Source organism: Gracilinanus agilis, chromosome 3 (genome assembly GCF_016433145.1).
Source record: "Gracilinanus agilis isolate LMUSP501 chromosome 3, AgileGrace, whole genome shotgun sequence".
Lineage (NCBI taxonomy): Eukaryota > Metazoa > Chordata > Mammalia > Didelphimorphia > Didelphidae > Gracilinanus > Gracilinanus agilis.
In genome coordinates, this window is record NC_058132.1 from 217,954,147 (window position 1) to 217,971,473 (window position 17,327).

Here is a 17,327-nt window from a genome sequence, read left to right on the forward strand (position 1 = left end):
TGTGGCATTATTGTGATGAGTGAAAGTATTCATGCATTTCTACTTTGGTCTATCCTGCTCCAGGATCTACCCACAATGTGCTTCAATACTGGGGAAATGAACAGAAATGAAAACTGTGTTTCTCTTCAGCCTATAACAGCCTGTTAGAATTATACCAGTTGAATTTAGCCCCAGTTTCCTATTCCTCACTGCCTATTATGGCAGAAAATGTGATGATGTGCTGCTATAAAGTAATTCAGGATGCTTTAGCTTTTTTTCTGGCTATCAAACACTTTTTAGAGCTAGAAAATAAAAATATAAAATTATTCAAAATCAACATTTAGTTAAATATCAATTAGTCTGGGAAAGAAAGGCATTTCTGGCAAAACTTTCATGACAAACTATGGTCATATTGATCATATTCTTTGCATTGAACATACTAACAAAAGCATAAGAAAGAAAGCAAGAAAGACAAGAGTTAGCTAATGGGGGTATAGGAGTGTACAGAGAAAGAGGAAACTTCAAAAAATAAATTGCAATCACTTTTGCACCTTAAGTAAAAAAGAAATTTGTTTTCTGTTAACTTTATAGAAATTCTTTTAAAAAAACTTGGTAATTCTTTTTCTTCTATAAAAATAATTTTGTTAAAAGTCTTAGCAAATCTTCTTTTAACATTGTCTCTTCCCTATGTATATTCAAGTAGTCTTAAAAATCACAGTAAAACATCAAAGCAAATACTTTCCTGGAATATTGTCATTCTGTGATTTAAAATATAATTAAGTTATTTGAATGGATCACAATATCACCTTGATATGTAGTCTTGTTCTTTGTTATGGATTAATTACAGTGAAATTTAATGTGTTTTTCCAAAGCACATAGTAAGGGCTTTCTTGATATATGTATCCTCAGTAACTACCTAAACTATGATGGTTGGTTGGCCTCGGATTAATCATCAGCAATTAAATGAATTAAATCTAATATGTTCAAAAGGAGCATTTTGAAAATTAACAAAAGTTAAGAATGGCAATGCTGGTACTATTATGCAAAATTTGACATATATGTAAATAAAACCCAGATAGACCATAGTGGCACATTCATAGCTTACTGGACATCTTTTTCAGACCAGCTGTGTCTGTGGAAATATTCATGTTTGTTGCTTACTGTCATGTTTATAACAAAAAAGTATATTAAAGTGAGCATAATGTTATTAGAAGCTTTTGAAAATTCAAAAACTTCTGGGTGAAAAATATTTGTGTGTAATTTATGACATTTTATTTCTTATGAGTTATTAATCACCTCCTCAAATAGCAATACTTTTCATATTATATATATTTCATATATTTGTATCTGTGTTGTGGACCTACCTGTGTTTATTTTGCTATAATGGTCACATTTAATCCAAATATCTCTCAAGTTCCCTCTTCTAAAAATTCAGTGATTCTGTGATTTAAAAACATATTGTTAAAAAAATTTTTTTTCAGGAAAGCAAAGTTATCATATGAATATTTTAGCATGAGTAATTTAGCATGCAAATGCAAAATCTTGCCAATTTCGACTTTTATTTCTGTCTACTAAGAAGAGATTACTTTATTTTTCAAGGTTGACTTGTGCAGCAAAAAACTTGAGCGAGCTGAGCAATTGATTGGAGGCCTTGGAGGGGAGAAAACTCGATGGAGTCAAAGTGCTTTAGAGCTAGGACAGTTGTATATCAATTTGACTGGTGATATCCTCATTTCATCAGGAATTGTGGCTTACCTGGGAGCCTTTACATCAAGTTATCGACAGGTAATGCATATTTCTGTGTACTACAAATATTTCGAAACATAGGCAGTTTTCAAGAAAAATTGTCAGTTTATAAAATAGTTATTTATATTGATGTTTTATTTAATTACAGATATAGCTCTTTTCTCCCCAGTAAAGTAATATATAATTATGTACCAGCAAACTTGCCACAATTTAAACATATGAGAGTACAAGGTATGTTTTAACCTTGAGGCTAAAATAATGTATAAAATGAAGAGAAACAAATATACATAGATGTTCTCCTTTCCTGATTTTGTTACAAAATGCAGGACTCTTCCCATGAGACCATTCCTTTTAGTAATAAAAAGGAGCAAAGTAGTAGTCAGTTCAAGACCAGTGATGTATTGTTCATTCAAAGTTCAGCTTGGCTCACATTTTACTTGGTTTTATAAAATTAACCAATTATTAATTAAATGCTTAAAAAAGCATTTCCCCTCTCATGTGGATGTGGGAATAGGAGACAGAGGTGTTACACAGATACTAGTAAAATGTAAAATGAGCCAGAGGAAGGTTTACAAGCCCATTGGGCAGCCCCTCTGGAAGGGATACATGATGGGACATGGACAAGACTCTCAGAGGATGAAAAGATATGGATGAATTAAAATCATGATCATAATTTGCCCAGCAAAACAAGGCAGGGCAATCATAGTAAATGACTACATTCTTAAATGTAAATGAACCGAGGTAAGAGTAGTAATAGAAGAGCTTCTTTTATCTGAAGAAGGAAAAGCTGAAAAACCTAAAGATTTTGGACATCTCTACTTAACACAAATTATAGAATCACTACTGAATAATGAACTATGTAACAAAAATAATTATAATCCCTCAGTGATTTTGAAGAGGAGATAGAAATACCTAGAATGGAATTTCCAAAAGCCCTTTGGAGTTTGATGATGCAAATCCAAATAGCAGAGCATTTTAACTAACACGAAAAAATTTTTTTTAATATTTTTTCTCCCACAATATTTGACTGAATAAAAATATTTGAGAAACTTGAGAAACTGCATATAATAATATATGCTGTAGCCTTTATAAGTATTAATGGTTTGTGAAAATATATTGAAAGATTTCATCAATATCCAGCTGGTACATAGTTGAAATCTTGACCATATTATATACATGAAGACAACAAAAAAGCAAAATGCAAAATGAAATCCAAAAAACAAAAATATAACTAAAATTATTCTTAATCAACAATTGAAAGTGAAAAGCCTAAACATTAAGGCAATATGAGGAATAAAAGGAATTCAAAGAGCAAAATAAACAATTCAACATCAATTTTTTAAAAAGAACTACCCTATAGAGCAGGAATCGGCAATCTATAGCTCTCGAGCCATATCTGGTTCTTTTTGCAGGAGTCATAAAGTCAATTTTTTTTCAGGCACTATTACAGGAGCACACACTGTGAGCACTGTACGGCTCTCACGAAATTACATTTTTAAAAATGTGGTGTTTATGGCTCTCACAGCCAAAAAGGTTGCTGACCCCTGCTATAGAGACTTGAGAAACAAAGGTATTTGAGAAGTCTCTAAAAAGAGAAAAATGTAGAATATTTCAAGTCATATAAATTATTGAAAGAAATTCAGCATATCAAAAATTTAAGTTGGAGAAAAAGAAAATGGAATTTGTGTATCATCAATATAATGAAAAATGAAAGCTACCCCAGGGGAGATGTCTGAAACTAGTTTCTCAGAAAACCAGGAAAACCAGTGGAGCTGCATAAATTCTATAACTATTGGCTCAAACACTTCAGTATGATGTTAGAATTACTAGCAAAGCATTTTACCAGATTACTCTTGGATGCAAGCTTTATCCTAAATTTTTTAATAAAATCACTTTTATGTGGTATGTTTTCAGTTCTATTGTTTTTAAATTGTGCCTTAACAAAAGATATTTATTACCAAAAGATGATAACTCTAGAGAACCCTTCAAACATTACTTGCATGTTTATGTACTTTATGTGAAATATTGTTTATATTCATATATATATATATATACATGTTTATAAGCATATAAACACTTAAAAGAAAAGTATATTGGCTGAGGAGCAAAAATGTTGTGACTAAATGCCTCAGAAGTTTAAAGAGCAGTTTGTTATTGCTTTAGTTATTATTGAATAAGTCATGGTCATATGTAAGCCAAATGTAAAGGGCTATATATTTTATACCATATTTATTGATTGTGTCAAAACCTTTGACTCAATTCCAGGCTTTATCACATAAAATGGATCATGGTGAACATACTAGAGTATTTGATGTCCACATGGATAGCAGTTTGCTATTTAAAACACCTTCCAATTCAATAAAGTCAAAAACAATTTCTATAAAACATAATATCTTCTAGGAAAATAGTTCGAGCTTACCATGACTCTGCCTGTCCTTCAACCCATTGTAACCATTCCTGAAAAGAACCAAGTATGATTTTTGGCCAAATAGGAAATCGTATCATAATCGGAATCACATTATAACATCAAGTTATATGCTTCCACAGAAAACTCATTAAATAACTATTTGATCTTGTGGAAATTTCCAATTATGATATAAAAATATTATTTAGACTCTACATGAAATATTGTTCATGTGCCAAAAAATAAAAGAAATTGAACTCTGTATACTTGGATTCAGAGATCAAAATAAGCCAGTGGATAAAGGTAATACTTACAAATAGTTGGGTCAAGAAAAAACAAACATTTCCTTCATCTAGGAAAAAGCCATCCAGCACAACAATGTGTGTTATGAAACACACTGGCATCCCAAAATCAAAGCTTAATGGGAAGAATCCATTTGGATCATTAATACCTATATAATCTTAGCCTCAGTGTATACTTTTGGCATGGTACGATGGACAACAATGGATGTAGGTATCCAAATAAGAATTTATACAGTGCTAATTAAACATGGGGATCAACACCTCAAGCCAATGAAAGAAAGGTTAATGCTTCCTCATAAAAGGAAGTATTGAAAAAAAAAAAAGAATTGATAGGCAATTGATAGTATCTTTTTAGGGCAGGTGAGCTACATGAATGCCATTTTTCACAAATGCTTAATAGAGTACATGTTGCATCCTCATGAATTCAACTAATATCTCAACAAAGAAACATTCAATGAGTGACTAACTCATGCTGATGTGTTTATAGAAACACAAGCTTCTGATAATTCAGGATAAGTTCATTGCTGCTATAACGTATAGAAATTAATTAAGGAACCCAGAATTATTGATTAATGCAGATTATATAATGAGATAATGGAAACTATATCATATATAGAGAATTTGAAATGTAGTATCTCCTAGATTCATAGAAAGACATGATCAGACTGGTATAATTTTATATCAGCAGCTCATTATTCTTATTATATAAACCAAAACCAAAAAATCTCCAGCCTATAAGTACAGATTTTAATATATCCTTCAGAATTCAACAAATAGGGGGCATATAGATGGTTCAGTGGCAAGCCTAGAGAATGGAGGTACCCAGTTCCAATCTGGCCTCAGACACTTCCTAGCTGTGTGACCCTGGGCAATCACTTAACCCCCATTGCCTAGACCTTACTGCTCTTCTGCCTTGGAACTGATACACAGTATTGTATTTACATAGATTCTAAAACACAAGGTAAAGGTTAAAAAAAAGAATTCAACAAATAAACTGTTCTGGAACCAAAGTATTGTTATAGAGAGATCTGTTATCCACAACCATCAAAATATTACTGAAGCAGGGGGCAGCTGGGTAGCTCAGTGGAGTGAGAGTCAGGCCTAGAGATGGGAGGTCCTAGGTTCAAACCCGGCCTCAGCCACTTCCCAGCTGTGTGACCTTGGACAAGTCACTTGACCCCCATTGCCCACCCTTACCAATCTTCCACCTATGAGACAATACACCGAAGTATAAGGGTTTAAAAAAAAGATATTACTAAAGCATAAAAAATTAAGAATAATGTTTTTCATGGCTATCACTATAACAAATATTTTCAAATTACATAGCACAAAAAGCTTTTTTTAAATATAGATATAAAACAGAGAAATAAAAATCACCATCCTTCCAGTCTTATTACTGAAATTATTTGAAAGATGCTTTCACTGGGTCTCCAGAGAAGATTACATTCTACTACTTATTACTCATGTAGAAAAATAAAGCAGTTATTTCATCCACCTATGCAAGATTCCATAAAAAATTAACTATGAAGGAATAGCAGGATAGTTATTTAAGGTTAAGGCAAGTAACTTAACCTGTTTGCCTCAGATTACTCATTGTAAGATGAGGATAATAACACCTGCTTTCCCCAGGTTGTCTTGGGGTCAAATAAGATTGTAAAACAGTTAGCACAATGCCTGGCACACATTAAGTACCATATAAATGATAGTTGTTATTAGCTATTATTATAATGGAGCGAGGAACAGCCTCATAGCTAGGAAGAACTGGGATCAAGTTCCAAAAGTTCAGGTTCCTAATCAAGGTCTATCTGCATTCGTAGAAATTTTTTCATTGAGAGTTCTTTTTACATTTGAAATCACAAAGTCAGGCTTAAATAAATCAGTAAAAGAATGAATAGGTAAATGTATAAATAGTAGTAGTACCTCACCCTGTAACAATGAAGAAATACCTACATTGGTGAGATAAGATCCTTTGAAGTATTGAGGCTATAAAATAGCAATATTACTTTATTCCTCTCTTCCTCAGCTTTGAAGGTAATCTAAAATAAATTATCTTTATAAATCACAAAGCCATCTGCTGATTTTCCCCTTACAATACTAGAAAACATGTTTTTAGATGAAACATTCTGCCTACCAAATAAAAAATGTCACAATCTGGTAGTCCCTCAGATACTATATGTGGGTGTTGACTTTAAAAGCCTAGTAATTTTAGCTGAAAAATAACCATTCTTGATATTTTAATGTAGAAAAACCCCCTATAACAAGTGCTCTGTGCTCACCCTTTTGTCCTATGCACAACTGAAAAGTTATTGGGTGGAATTCTGTAGGAAAGTGAACCACTCCTTCAGCATGTTAGGCACTTTGGATTAAGCATAAGTACTTTTAAATCACAAAAAAGTTATTTGCTCTTCTGCCTCAAAATCTTGATTCCTCATTGTGGCATAGTGACCATCAAGGTTTATTCCAGCAGAGAACAAACTCTGGCATGCTGGAAAAGAGCCTGAGTATGATCCTGGAATGATGGTCTGTTTCTGAAGACCAACCTAGCCAAGTATGGAGAGTTTCATCACCAGTAAGCTAGTCATTAGGTGACAGATTCTTGGGCTAATTCCCAAGATCCCTGCTCAATGACTATTAGATGGATGTACTACAGGAAAAACTGAATTGGATCAGTCTTGGCATTTTTACTATAATCAAAACTATAATATAGAAGGATGCTATGTCTAATTTTGAGGACAAATGAAAGAGTCAAGAGAGTTTATTTTATAATGTGACCAAAGGTAACAAGAAACAACATTTAATGGGATATTTTCTTCTATTGCAATTTTCATGATCAATATTTGCAACAACAAAAAGTCTGCCTTGAAAATACTTCCTTACTTATTCATCAGTATCTATTCTTTAGAACAAAGAGGTAAAGAAGTTCTAGGAAGAATTTGAAAAAACTATCCAATTTCAACATAGGGATAGTATTCAGTGACTTTAATGCAAAAGTAAAAATAAGTGAGAATGCAAAAATATTGAAAAATATGGATGAGGAATAAGAGAGTCAAGAGAAATATAAACTATACAGAGCTCTCACACTTCCACATCAATAATTTCATCTTAGAAAAAATCTGAAGTTACTGGATATCAAGTCCCAAATAACATCACAAAAAACTGATTATTTATTAACAGATAGAAAATGACTTATTTATGATATGTGGGAATCATTTGTGAATCAGATGTCTGTGTATAAGTAGACTCTCAATTTGTTAGAGCAAAGGTCAAAATTAGTACCAAGCTAGAAGAAAGAGAATGAGAAAAAGATATAATATGCATTTAAAACAACTCCCTCTTGATCCATTTAAACAAGTTATTGATAAAAATGTGAGATAGAGGGGACTAGCATGTTATAGAGGAAAAAGCACTATATTTGAAACCAAAGGACCTTGCTTCAAATCCTGAGAGCTCCTTACCACCCATGTAACCTTGAAGAATTCACAACCTGTGGAGCTCATTTTCTTATCTATAAATAATAGTTGGACTATATGGCCTCAAAGATCCCTTCTAGCTTTAAAAAATGATCGTTTGATTCTTTGAAGAAATAAAAAATACTCATGGCAATAATTTCATGCGGAAGCTCAACTAATATAAATCCATTGCCATGATGAGAGCAAAAAAGCCTAAAAAAGTGCTTTAGTCAGCAATCATTTTACTTTACTTGCCAATGGGTGAAATATGGTAGCCAAGCACAACACTATTCATAAAATCTTAGGGGTAACTGCTGAAGATTATAAATTACATTTGCTTGAAAATCAGATGTTAAAATCTTAAAGGAAGTGTACCGAGAAACCTAATTAGTCTAAGTCATTCTAATGATATGTAAGAGTAAAAATAAAAGAGACTACAAACATTAAAATGGAAGAGGTGTACAAAAAGTTGAATAACAAACTCTTTTCACTGAGGATGATAGAATCAGTGCCCTTAGATCCTAATATTATAGTCCCTGATTTGTTTATAGATGAAGTCATAAAAGCACTAAAAAGAATTAGAAAAATAATTTAATTAGACCAAGTGTATATAGTGGAGATCCATGCAGGAGGCCAATTGTGAGGGGGCACTGAAGAAATGATTTACAAGGTATATGAAAGAAGGAAAGATGTAAAAGGCATGGAAAATACTTCAGACCTAATTAATTTTTTGAAACCAAGGGTGTGTCAGTACATTTACTGATGTATATTCGTACTTAATCTCACGTATAATTTTAATTCACATATGCATAGAGGACATCTTTGATGAATGTATTAATAGGAGCCAGGCGGGCTTTCACAAAATTCATTCCATAGTCAACTTACATCTTTACTAAACAACTAATGACAAATATAGAATCTCTAAAGAATTAAAATAGATTATCTCTTTGAGGGCAATGGAAAGGCACATGGTGGGTCTGAACAATCTGTAACACAACACATGAGGGACTGTGAAAAGAACCCAAATAAAGGACATGTATATTTAGAAAGGAGATGAACAACTCATGTGACAAGAGTAAGGGCAAACCACTGGAAATCCCTTGTGTTCCCCTGGCATTGTTGTAACGTCAAGAGAAAAGAAAGGCTTCCAGCATGTTGGATAGACCCCTGTGGCAGACTAGGAAATGGACAAGAGTCATGCAGGATGAGCAGCCATGGATGGGTTATGATCTGTATTGTTGGAGGGAACATTCACATCAATAAGTCTACAGATCCATTCGGTCCACTATTTTGTCCTGATGATCAACATTCTTTCCTTGAATGTGTCTATCTAACTGTCAAAATATCTGCTTTACATTCAAAATGCAATTTATTAATGGCTCTGGCTTTCCTAATTGGACTCAATAAAAATTCTATACATAACATGCATTCTTTAGCTCTCTGAAATCATTGACAAGCACCCCTAGTCTTGATAGATTCCTGACAGCTGCTTTGTTCTATGATAATCTTAAACTGAAAAATAATAGGGTATGTCTCTGCCAACTGCCTGACTAAATAAGTGAATTTTCACATTCAAAAAAATAAGATAAATGCCAAATTCTTTGTTCACTCTCTATTCTTTTTTGACTGTTCACACTACAAACATTTTCCAAGTCCCTGATCCTGTTTTGACTCATTGCTTTTGTTTAGTGAGTTGGCATGTCATAGTGAAGAGATGACACTGGAGTCAGAAAGCCCTAAGAAATCTTCTGGTCCAAGGGCCTGGGAAAGTCACCTAACTTCTCAGTGCCTCAGGCACTTTGTAAAACAGCAAGGGCCAATCCAGTTTTCTCACTGGAGATTTCTTATAACAATGAAACTGCCATCCTGGACCAAAAATTAGGAAAAGAACCTCATCAAATAATCTCAAAGTCTGATCTATATTTTATACATTTTCCCATTATCCAGAGTCTTTCATAGATGTCTGACATGGGCTCGGCAATGTTTGACTATGTAGTTCCTTTGGTCCTGGTGAATTAAACTCACCAAAAGCAACTATGTACTCACCTTTTCATCTCTCCACTTCTCCCTATTAGTCATTTCTGTTCTGTTCTTCCTCACCCAAAGATGATTCTTCTTGGCGGAGACAAACTCTTCCTGCTTTTAAAACTACTCATTGTTCCAACCAGTCCATGAAATGTTCCTTTCTCTTTTTTATCAGCCTTTTTTCTCTAACAGAGCTAAAAAAATCCTTTTTGTTATTAACTTCCCCTGCAAGTCTCCTCTAATTCTCTGGACTATGTCTCTGTGTTCATCCTCCTTTGCCTTCCTTTGCTTCCCAATTCTGTAAATATCTTGTAAAAAATGGACTGATGAGACTATTATATAGTCATGTTGGTTTCTTTTGAATACTCATTTTCCTCCTCATCAACACAGTTTCTCTTTGAATCTTCAGAATTTCATTTTTGAGGCCCTTTTTTCTCTTTTATGCTGAAATAGTGAATTAGTAGGGTTACTTTACCTGATCTCTCAGCCATGAGAGATATTGACCATGTGTTTTTAGCCATTCATTTCCTGAGAATATAGTAATAGTAAGTATGGTTCTACCCTAACCCTCAGCAAGTAATGTAAAAGGCCGTAGCTTCATTCCAAGAAAAATGGTATATGTGCATGAGGAAAGTCCCATGTTAATTCATTCCATTGATATGTCTGTTCAGGCCTTGGTATTTCTAGCACATGAATTAACTTGCAGCAGGTCTCCTTGGAGGATAGTAAAATACAGTTTGAGACTTTTTGTTGGAGTAGTTTACATTAAAAAACTCTATCTCGCTTATAATGGATCCTATCAAAGGGGATCCATATTCAAAGGAGTATTTTTTCCGAAGACTTCTTCAGTAACTATAGAAACCTTTGGATTCCTGATGGGTTCCTGTGCAAGATCACTCACCACTGGATCTGGTTTCTGTTCTCATTATTTCCTTCCAGAGATTAACACTCAATGCATGCAAGTTTCAAAAGCTTACTATTGCTTACACTCTCCAAATATGTAGCATGTGTGGTTAGTGATTTCTTCTGAACACGTCAAATAATGTCTTGGGCCTCTGGAAATTGGTCCTTTCTAGCTCTAGGGTTCTCTCTTGACCCATATGCCAAACTCATCATGACCTCATGGTCATAAAATAATATACTCTGGCTAGTATTTTGTTCTTTCCTGACGCCATATGTAGGATCTGTGATTGATCGGTATAGGACTTCATTGCCCTCCTCCAACTTCTGATATTGTGTTAGCAACAATATGCCTTCTAAGGATTGGGATATGAATTCTTTAGGTTCACTTTCATGCCTCTTGACTTGTATCACTCTTTGAATTCCTTTTGTCATTTGTTCTTGCTAAATATGCAAAAACAATATACAACTAAAGCAATTGATTGATCAATTATCACTTATTTTGTGTCTCCAGTGTTCCAGGCACTGTGTCAAGCTGGTAATATACAAACACAAAAGTAAAATAGTGTTTGCCCTCAAGGAACTTATGCTCTAACAAAACATTCATTCTTTGTAATATTTCCAAATATATAAAACACATAAATTAGACCCAATGGAAACCACTATAGCTGAAAAGAACAGAAAAGCTCCTGTAGAGAAGGTAGTGCTTGAGTTGACTCCTGAAGGAAACCAGGAATGGTATATATATATATATATATGTATATATATATATATATATATGGTAACTCTTAATCAGAATATTATAATAACTAAAATATTCAATTACTCATTTCTGTCAGAAATACACTAACATACAGTAGTAATTATGAAAATATTGTGTTTGAAGTATTCCATTCAAGAATGGCCAATAGAAAAATAAAAATATGAACATATGAAAATATAATTTAATTTTAGTTTAATTTCATATTTCATGTAAGAAATCAAATATGCCAGTCTTTGACCAGGAAGATAGAGAATAGAAGTATATTAATGGTGATTCCTACAACCCTGCACTGCTGTGTTTGCCTTTATTGGTCATCCAAAGGAATAATTTCTAGTAAAGGTATTTGATAATGCATAGTCAGAAAATAGGAGTAAACATTTATCTCAAAAATCTGAGGCATACTCTGCCATAGGTAGATAGATAGATAGACAGACAGACAGACAGACAGACAGTTAGATAGATAGATAGATAGATAGATAGATAGATAGATAGATAGATGATAGATAGATAGATAGATAGATAGATAGATAGATAGATAGATAGATAGATAGATAGATAAGCTAGNATAGATAGATAGATAGATAGATAGATAGATAGATAGATAGATAGATAAGCTAGATAAAAAATAAGATCAGTAGGAAATTGAGAGACATATAGGTAAAATGTTTGGCCTAGGAAAATATTTGGACAGGCAGCTAATACCTCTAACATTGCAGACACATCAAAATCTTCTCCTTCCACTCATCACATTTCTATATTATTAGGTATATGTGACTGACAAAGCCTCTTCAGGCTTTGAGCCTTATATAAATGTGATAAATCTGAGATTCAGAAAGGTTGTGGCTACATAGCAAGTGAGGGCCAGAAACAGGACTTGAATCTTCTTTCCTTTATGACTACAAGTCTAGCACCCAGGCATCACATTTTTTAAAAAGATTAATTGAAGAACAGATATCTTACTTTATTCAAATAATATTATTCATACTATATTGCCTCTTCTAGCAAGAGAGGCAATGGAAGAGGCTCATGGAGAAAGTATGTTTTAAGATTTAATACTTTCAAGGGTCTCCTAACCCCGGGGGGACAGAAGCTGGGGCAATAGTATGGGTAGAAATTACAGAGATAAAGTCAGACTTCCTATATGGTGGTAATTCTTACCCTTCTTTGTGTCTTAGACCCACATCTATAGACTGCCTGGTGAATCCAACATTTCTCAGAAAGATGTTTTTAAATACATGAAATAAAATACATGGGATTACAAAGAAAGTCAATTATATTTGAACATAATTATTTGGATAGTATTTTTAAAAACAAGTTATTAATAACTAGCATTTACAAAGCACTTCACAAATATCTGATCTTCACTACAACTCTGGGGCACAGGTGCCATTATTATCCTCATTTTACAGATGAGGGAACTGAGGCAAAAAAGATTAAGTGGCTTGCTTCCAAACACAGTGCTAGTAAGTGTTTAAGTTGGTTTTGAATTCAGGTCTTCCTGATTTCATGTCTAGTACTTTATCCATTGCACTGCTCAGCTGATATCTATTCATGAACAACTGCTATAAAGGAGAAGCTTCTTAACAATAAGCATTGTCTAAAGATAAAATACAACAGCTAGGTGGCTCACTGCATAGAATAATAGACCTGGAGTCAGGAAGATTTATCTTTATGTGTTCAAATCTGGCCTTAGACACTACCTTTGTGATCCTGGACAAGTCACTCAATCCAGTTGCCTCATTTCCTCATCTGTAAGATGAGCCAGAGAAGGAAATGGCCAACCACTCCAATATCTTAGTCAAGAAAACCCCAGATGGGGTCACAAAGAGTCAGATGCAACTGAATGACAACACAATAGAATGGGATGCTTCAGGAAGAAATGGTTTCCTTTTCATGAGAAGTCTTAAAATGGAGAGAAAACTACTCTGTAATAAAAAAGAAAAGCCAGATGAATTTCACCAATTTGTGGCTAATAAATACCTTTTGTTTTTTTGTTTTTTGCAACAGTTTCCTCTTTTAGTGACAAAGGTGAGAAAAGGAATTTATACTTGTACAAAAAAGGAATTTTATTATGTAAGGTCAGAAATATATTATAACCATTAGTAAAATCTAGTACTGACAGAAATAGAGTAGTGGATCGATGGAATAGATTAGGCATTCAACACACGGTAGTAAAAGACTATGGTCTTAACCTAGTGTTTGACAAACGTTAAGATCTAAGCTTTTGGAAGAACTCACTATTCCACAAAAACTGCTGGGAAAACTGGAAAACAATATGTCAGAAACTAGACACAGACCAATATTTCACACCACATACCAAAGTAAAGTCAAAATAGATATAAGATGTAGAAATAAAGGGTGATACTACAAACAAATTGGAGGAGCATGAGAAAGTTTACTTGTCAGATCTATGGATAAGGGAAGAATTTATGTCCAAGGAAGACATGGGGGGAAAATGTTATAGCAAGTATCTCTGATAAAGGTCTCATTTCTCAAATAGATAGAGTACCAAGTAAATTTATAAGAATAAAAATCATTCTCAAAAATAAATAAAAAAAATAAAAAAAAACATTCTCCAATTGACCAATGTCAAAGGACATGAATAGGCAATTCTCAGGTGAGGAAATTAAAACTATCTTTAGTCATATGAAAGAATGCTCCAAATCACTTCACTATTGATTAGAAAAATGAAAATTAAAACAACTCTGAAGTGTACCTCCTCACACCTATCAGACTGGCTAATATGACAAAAAAAGGATAATTATAAATGTTGGAGGGAATGTGGAAAAATTGAGATACTAATAGAACATTGGCGGAACTGTGAACTGATACAACAATTCTGGAGAACAATTTGGAACCATATTCAGAGGACTATAAAACTGTGCCTACCCTCTAACCCAGCAGTACCACTACTAGATCTATATCCCAGAGATCAAAGATAGGGGGAAAGACTCCATTTGTACAAAAATATTTATACCAACTCTTTTTGTGGTGGCAAAGAACTAGAAAATGAAGGGATATCCATCAACTGCTAAATGACTGAATAAGTTGTGGCATGTGATTGTAATGAAATATTATTGTACCATAAGAGATGATGAACACAAAAAATCCTGGAAAGAGATATGAAGTGATGAAAGTAAAGTGAGCAGAACCAAAAGAACATTGTACACAGTAATAGCAATAAAGTATGATGATCAACTATGAACAACTTCACTGCTATGCAAGGCTCTAGGGTAATTCTAAGAGACTCAGTGCTGGAAAAGGCTAACCACTGTCATAAAAGGAATTGACAGCCTAAATGCAGATGGAATATGCCATTCTTCGCTTAATTTTCACTCTGAATTTTTCTCTTGTAAATGATATATGCATTACTTCACAATATGATGAACATGAATTTATGTATTATATGTGTACATATGCATATTACAACCTATCTCTTATTAACGGTCATCTTGGGGAGGGAAAGAGGGATAGGAGATCACAAAATATGAGAAAACTACTATTAAAAGTTATATCGTTATGAATAAAAATTCATCTTGGAGACTTTATACTAAATTTATAAGTATTTATTAGTAAGGACAAAGAAAGAAAGTTTCTAGCCAAGCTAAAAAGATCTCTGACAGAGGCTGCAAGTCATTAGTTCCTGTTTCTGCAGCCTGCTCTGCCACTTGCCAGAGATTGCTTACCTCGATAAGTGCTGGCTCACCAACAAGAGAGCTCTTTTCACAAGCCCAAAAAATGGCACAGAGAGCCTGCTTCATGCCCTGGCTTTTTTAAGATCAGTCTAAAACCCTCCTCTAAGATTTTCTAATTGGCTAGGGTTTCACTTCAGTCCCCACACATCACATCCCTTGACTACCAGCAATCCAGAATCTCACCTGCCACACTGGCAAATTAAGACCCATGACTCTGTGACCCCTATTATGTGAGACTTCTGGGATCTGATGGTCTTGTAGATATCTAATTTACACAGTAACAGCATGTAATCTGAAGAACATAAAATTTAAATTTAACAAAAAGAATGCATTATGCATGAAGAAATATATTTATAATTCAAATATATTTTATGGAGAAAATTTAATAATCTAAAGTATTGTATCTAAAACTATAAAGTTTTAGAATAATGGTTGGTAATTCTTTTTTCTTAGCATATACAAGGTTATACCAAGTTTTATATTAAATGGTGTAGGCTTCATAGAAATCCTTTAATCTTAAAAAATAATGGAATTTATTTCTACTTCAGCCTTTATTATGATGTATATTAAAATCTATTGTTTAAAAAAGCTAGAAAATCATAATTTTTAAAATGTTTAATCATTTAATCCAGAAAATATGCTGGTATACACAAAATGTAAATTTTCTAATATCCAGTCTTTTTTCCTCTTTGTTATGTTCCTAAAAGAACCAAACTGATGAGTGGACATTGTCGTGCAAAGAAAGAGACATACCCTGCTCAGATGATTATTCTCTTACAAGCACATTGGGAGAACCTGTTAAAATACGAGCTTGGAACATTGCTGGCTTACCCTCAGATTCCTTCTCCGTTGATAATGGCATCATCATTATGTAAGGAAAATGTTTTCTCCTCAAGTTGACTAAAATAGGTGCTGAATATTTTACTTGTACCTTCATTAAGATCTTGCCACTGTGCCTCATTGTGGTATGGAATTTACATTATTTTTCTAGGACCAGGTTAGCAGAACATAAGGTAGGCAATGTTAAGGTTTTGATTTCTTCAGAAAATATGCAAGTAGATAATAGGTAACAATGTTTGCATAAAGGTATTAGCTGCAGCTAGATAATTACTGATCAATCACATTTTGTAAAGACATGACAAAACTATTTAAATGTTTTATATATACTTAAAACATTGCTTAAGGATCATTTTATAAGGAAGATGGCAGAGCAGTTATTTTTCCCCAACATCTGCATTAAAAACTTCAAAGAAAGGAATTAAGTGCCAGAGATATAGTTATGGCAGCTGCATCCACAATATAAAAAGAAAGAAGCCCCACATGAAGTTTTAAAATGTCATGGAAGGGAGGTAGGGGCTTCAGTGGATGAAAGATGGGACGTCTTGGGTTCAAAACTGACTTCAGACATTTCCTAGCTGTGTGATCCTGGGCAAGTCACTTAACTCCAATTAGCTAGTCCCATCTACTCTTCTGCCTTGGAACTGAGATTTGGTATTGATTTTAAGACAAAAGGTAAAGGTTTTTAAAAAATGATGGAATATCATCAGACAACTGACATATTTAGAATTCCCACTCAGTGTTCCCACTCCCTACCCAGAGGATGAGAAATTGTGTGGATGATTTGCTGCAGCTAAATTAAAAGAAATAATTCACTTTGATGAGATCATAGATTCATTGAAGTATCAACATCTATTACTGAAATATTGTAGTGTTATTTTTTGGTCCAGAACTATTATTTCATCAATGTAGGGAATACCTGGTAAGGAAAATTTTTACCAATTAAAATTAGTATCTGCTTTAAGGAACTTGATGGTCTTTGAGAGTTGTATGGTACACTAAGAAGTTAAATGACTTGTCTAGATGCAAATCAGCATATTACAAAGATGCAGCTTGAACCCATATTGTCTTGACTTCTATCCACTGCGTTGTACTCTTTTTTTGTCAGTATCACAAAAATTATAAATGTGACTATGAGAAAATATGGAAAATAAAATCAGTAAAAACCAAAACCAAATTGTATACATATTGACTTCCAAAGATTTGTGAAAAAAGAAAAAGCCAGAA

The 17,327-nt window shown here is 33.5% G+C and overlaps 1 protein-coding gene across 1 annotated transcript in view; it reads left to right on the top strand.

Annotated features, from left to right (window-relative positions):
- Positions 1-17,327, top strand: part of DNAH7 (dynein axonemal heavy chain 7) — a 371,101-nt gene that overhangs the window by 265,686 nt on the left and 88,088 nt on the right. The window contains exons 44-45 of the mRNA XM_044669069.1: positions 1,579-1,764; positions 15,971-16,134. Coding sequence (XP_044525004.1) covers positions 1,579-1,764; positions 15,971-16,134 — 350 coding nt within the window. The remainder of the gene's footprint in view (positions 1-1,578; positions 1,765-15,970; positions 16,135-17,327) is intronic.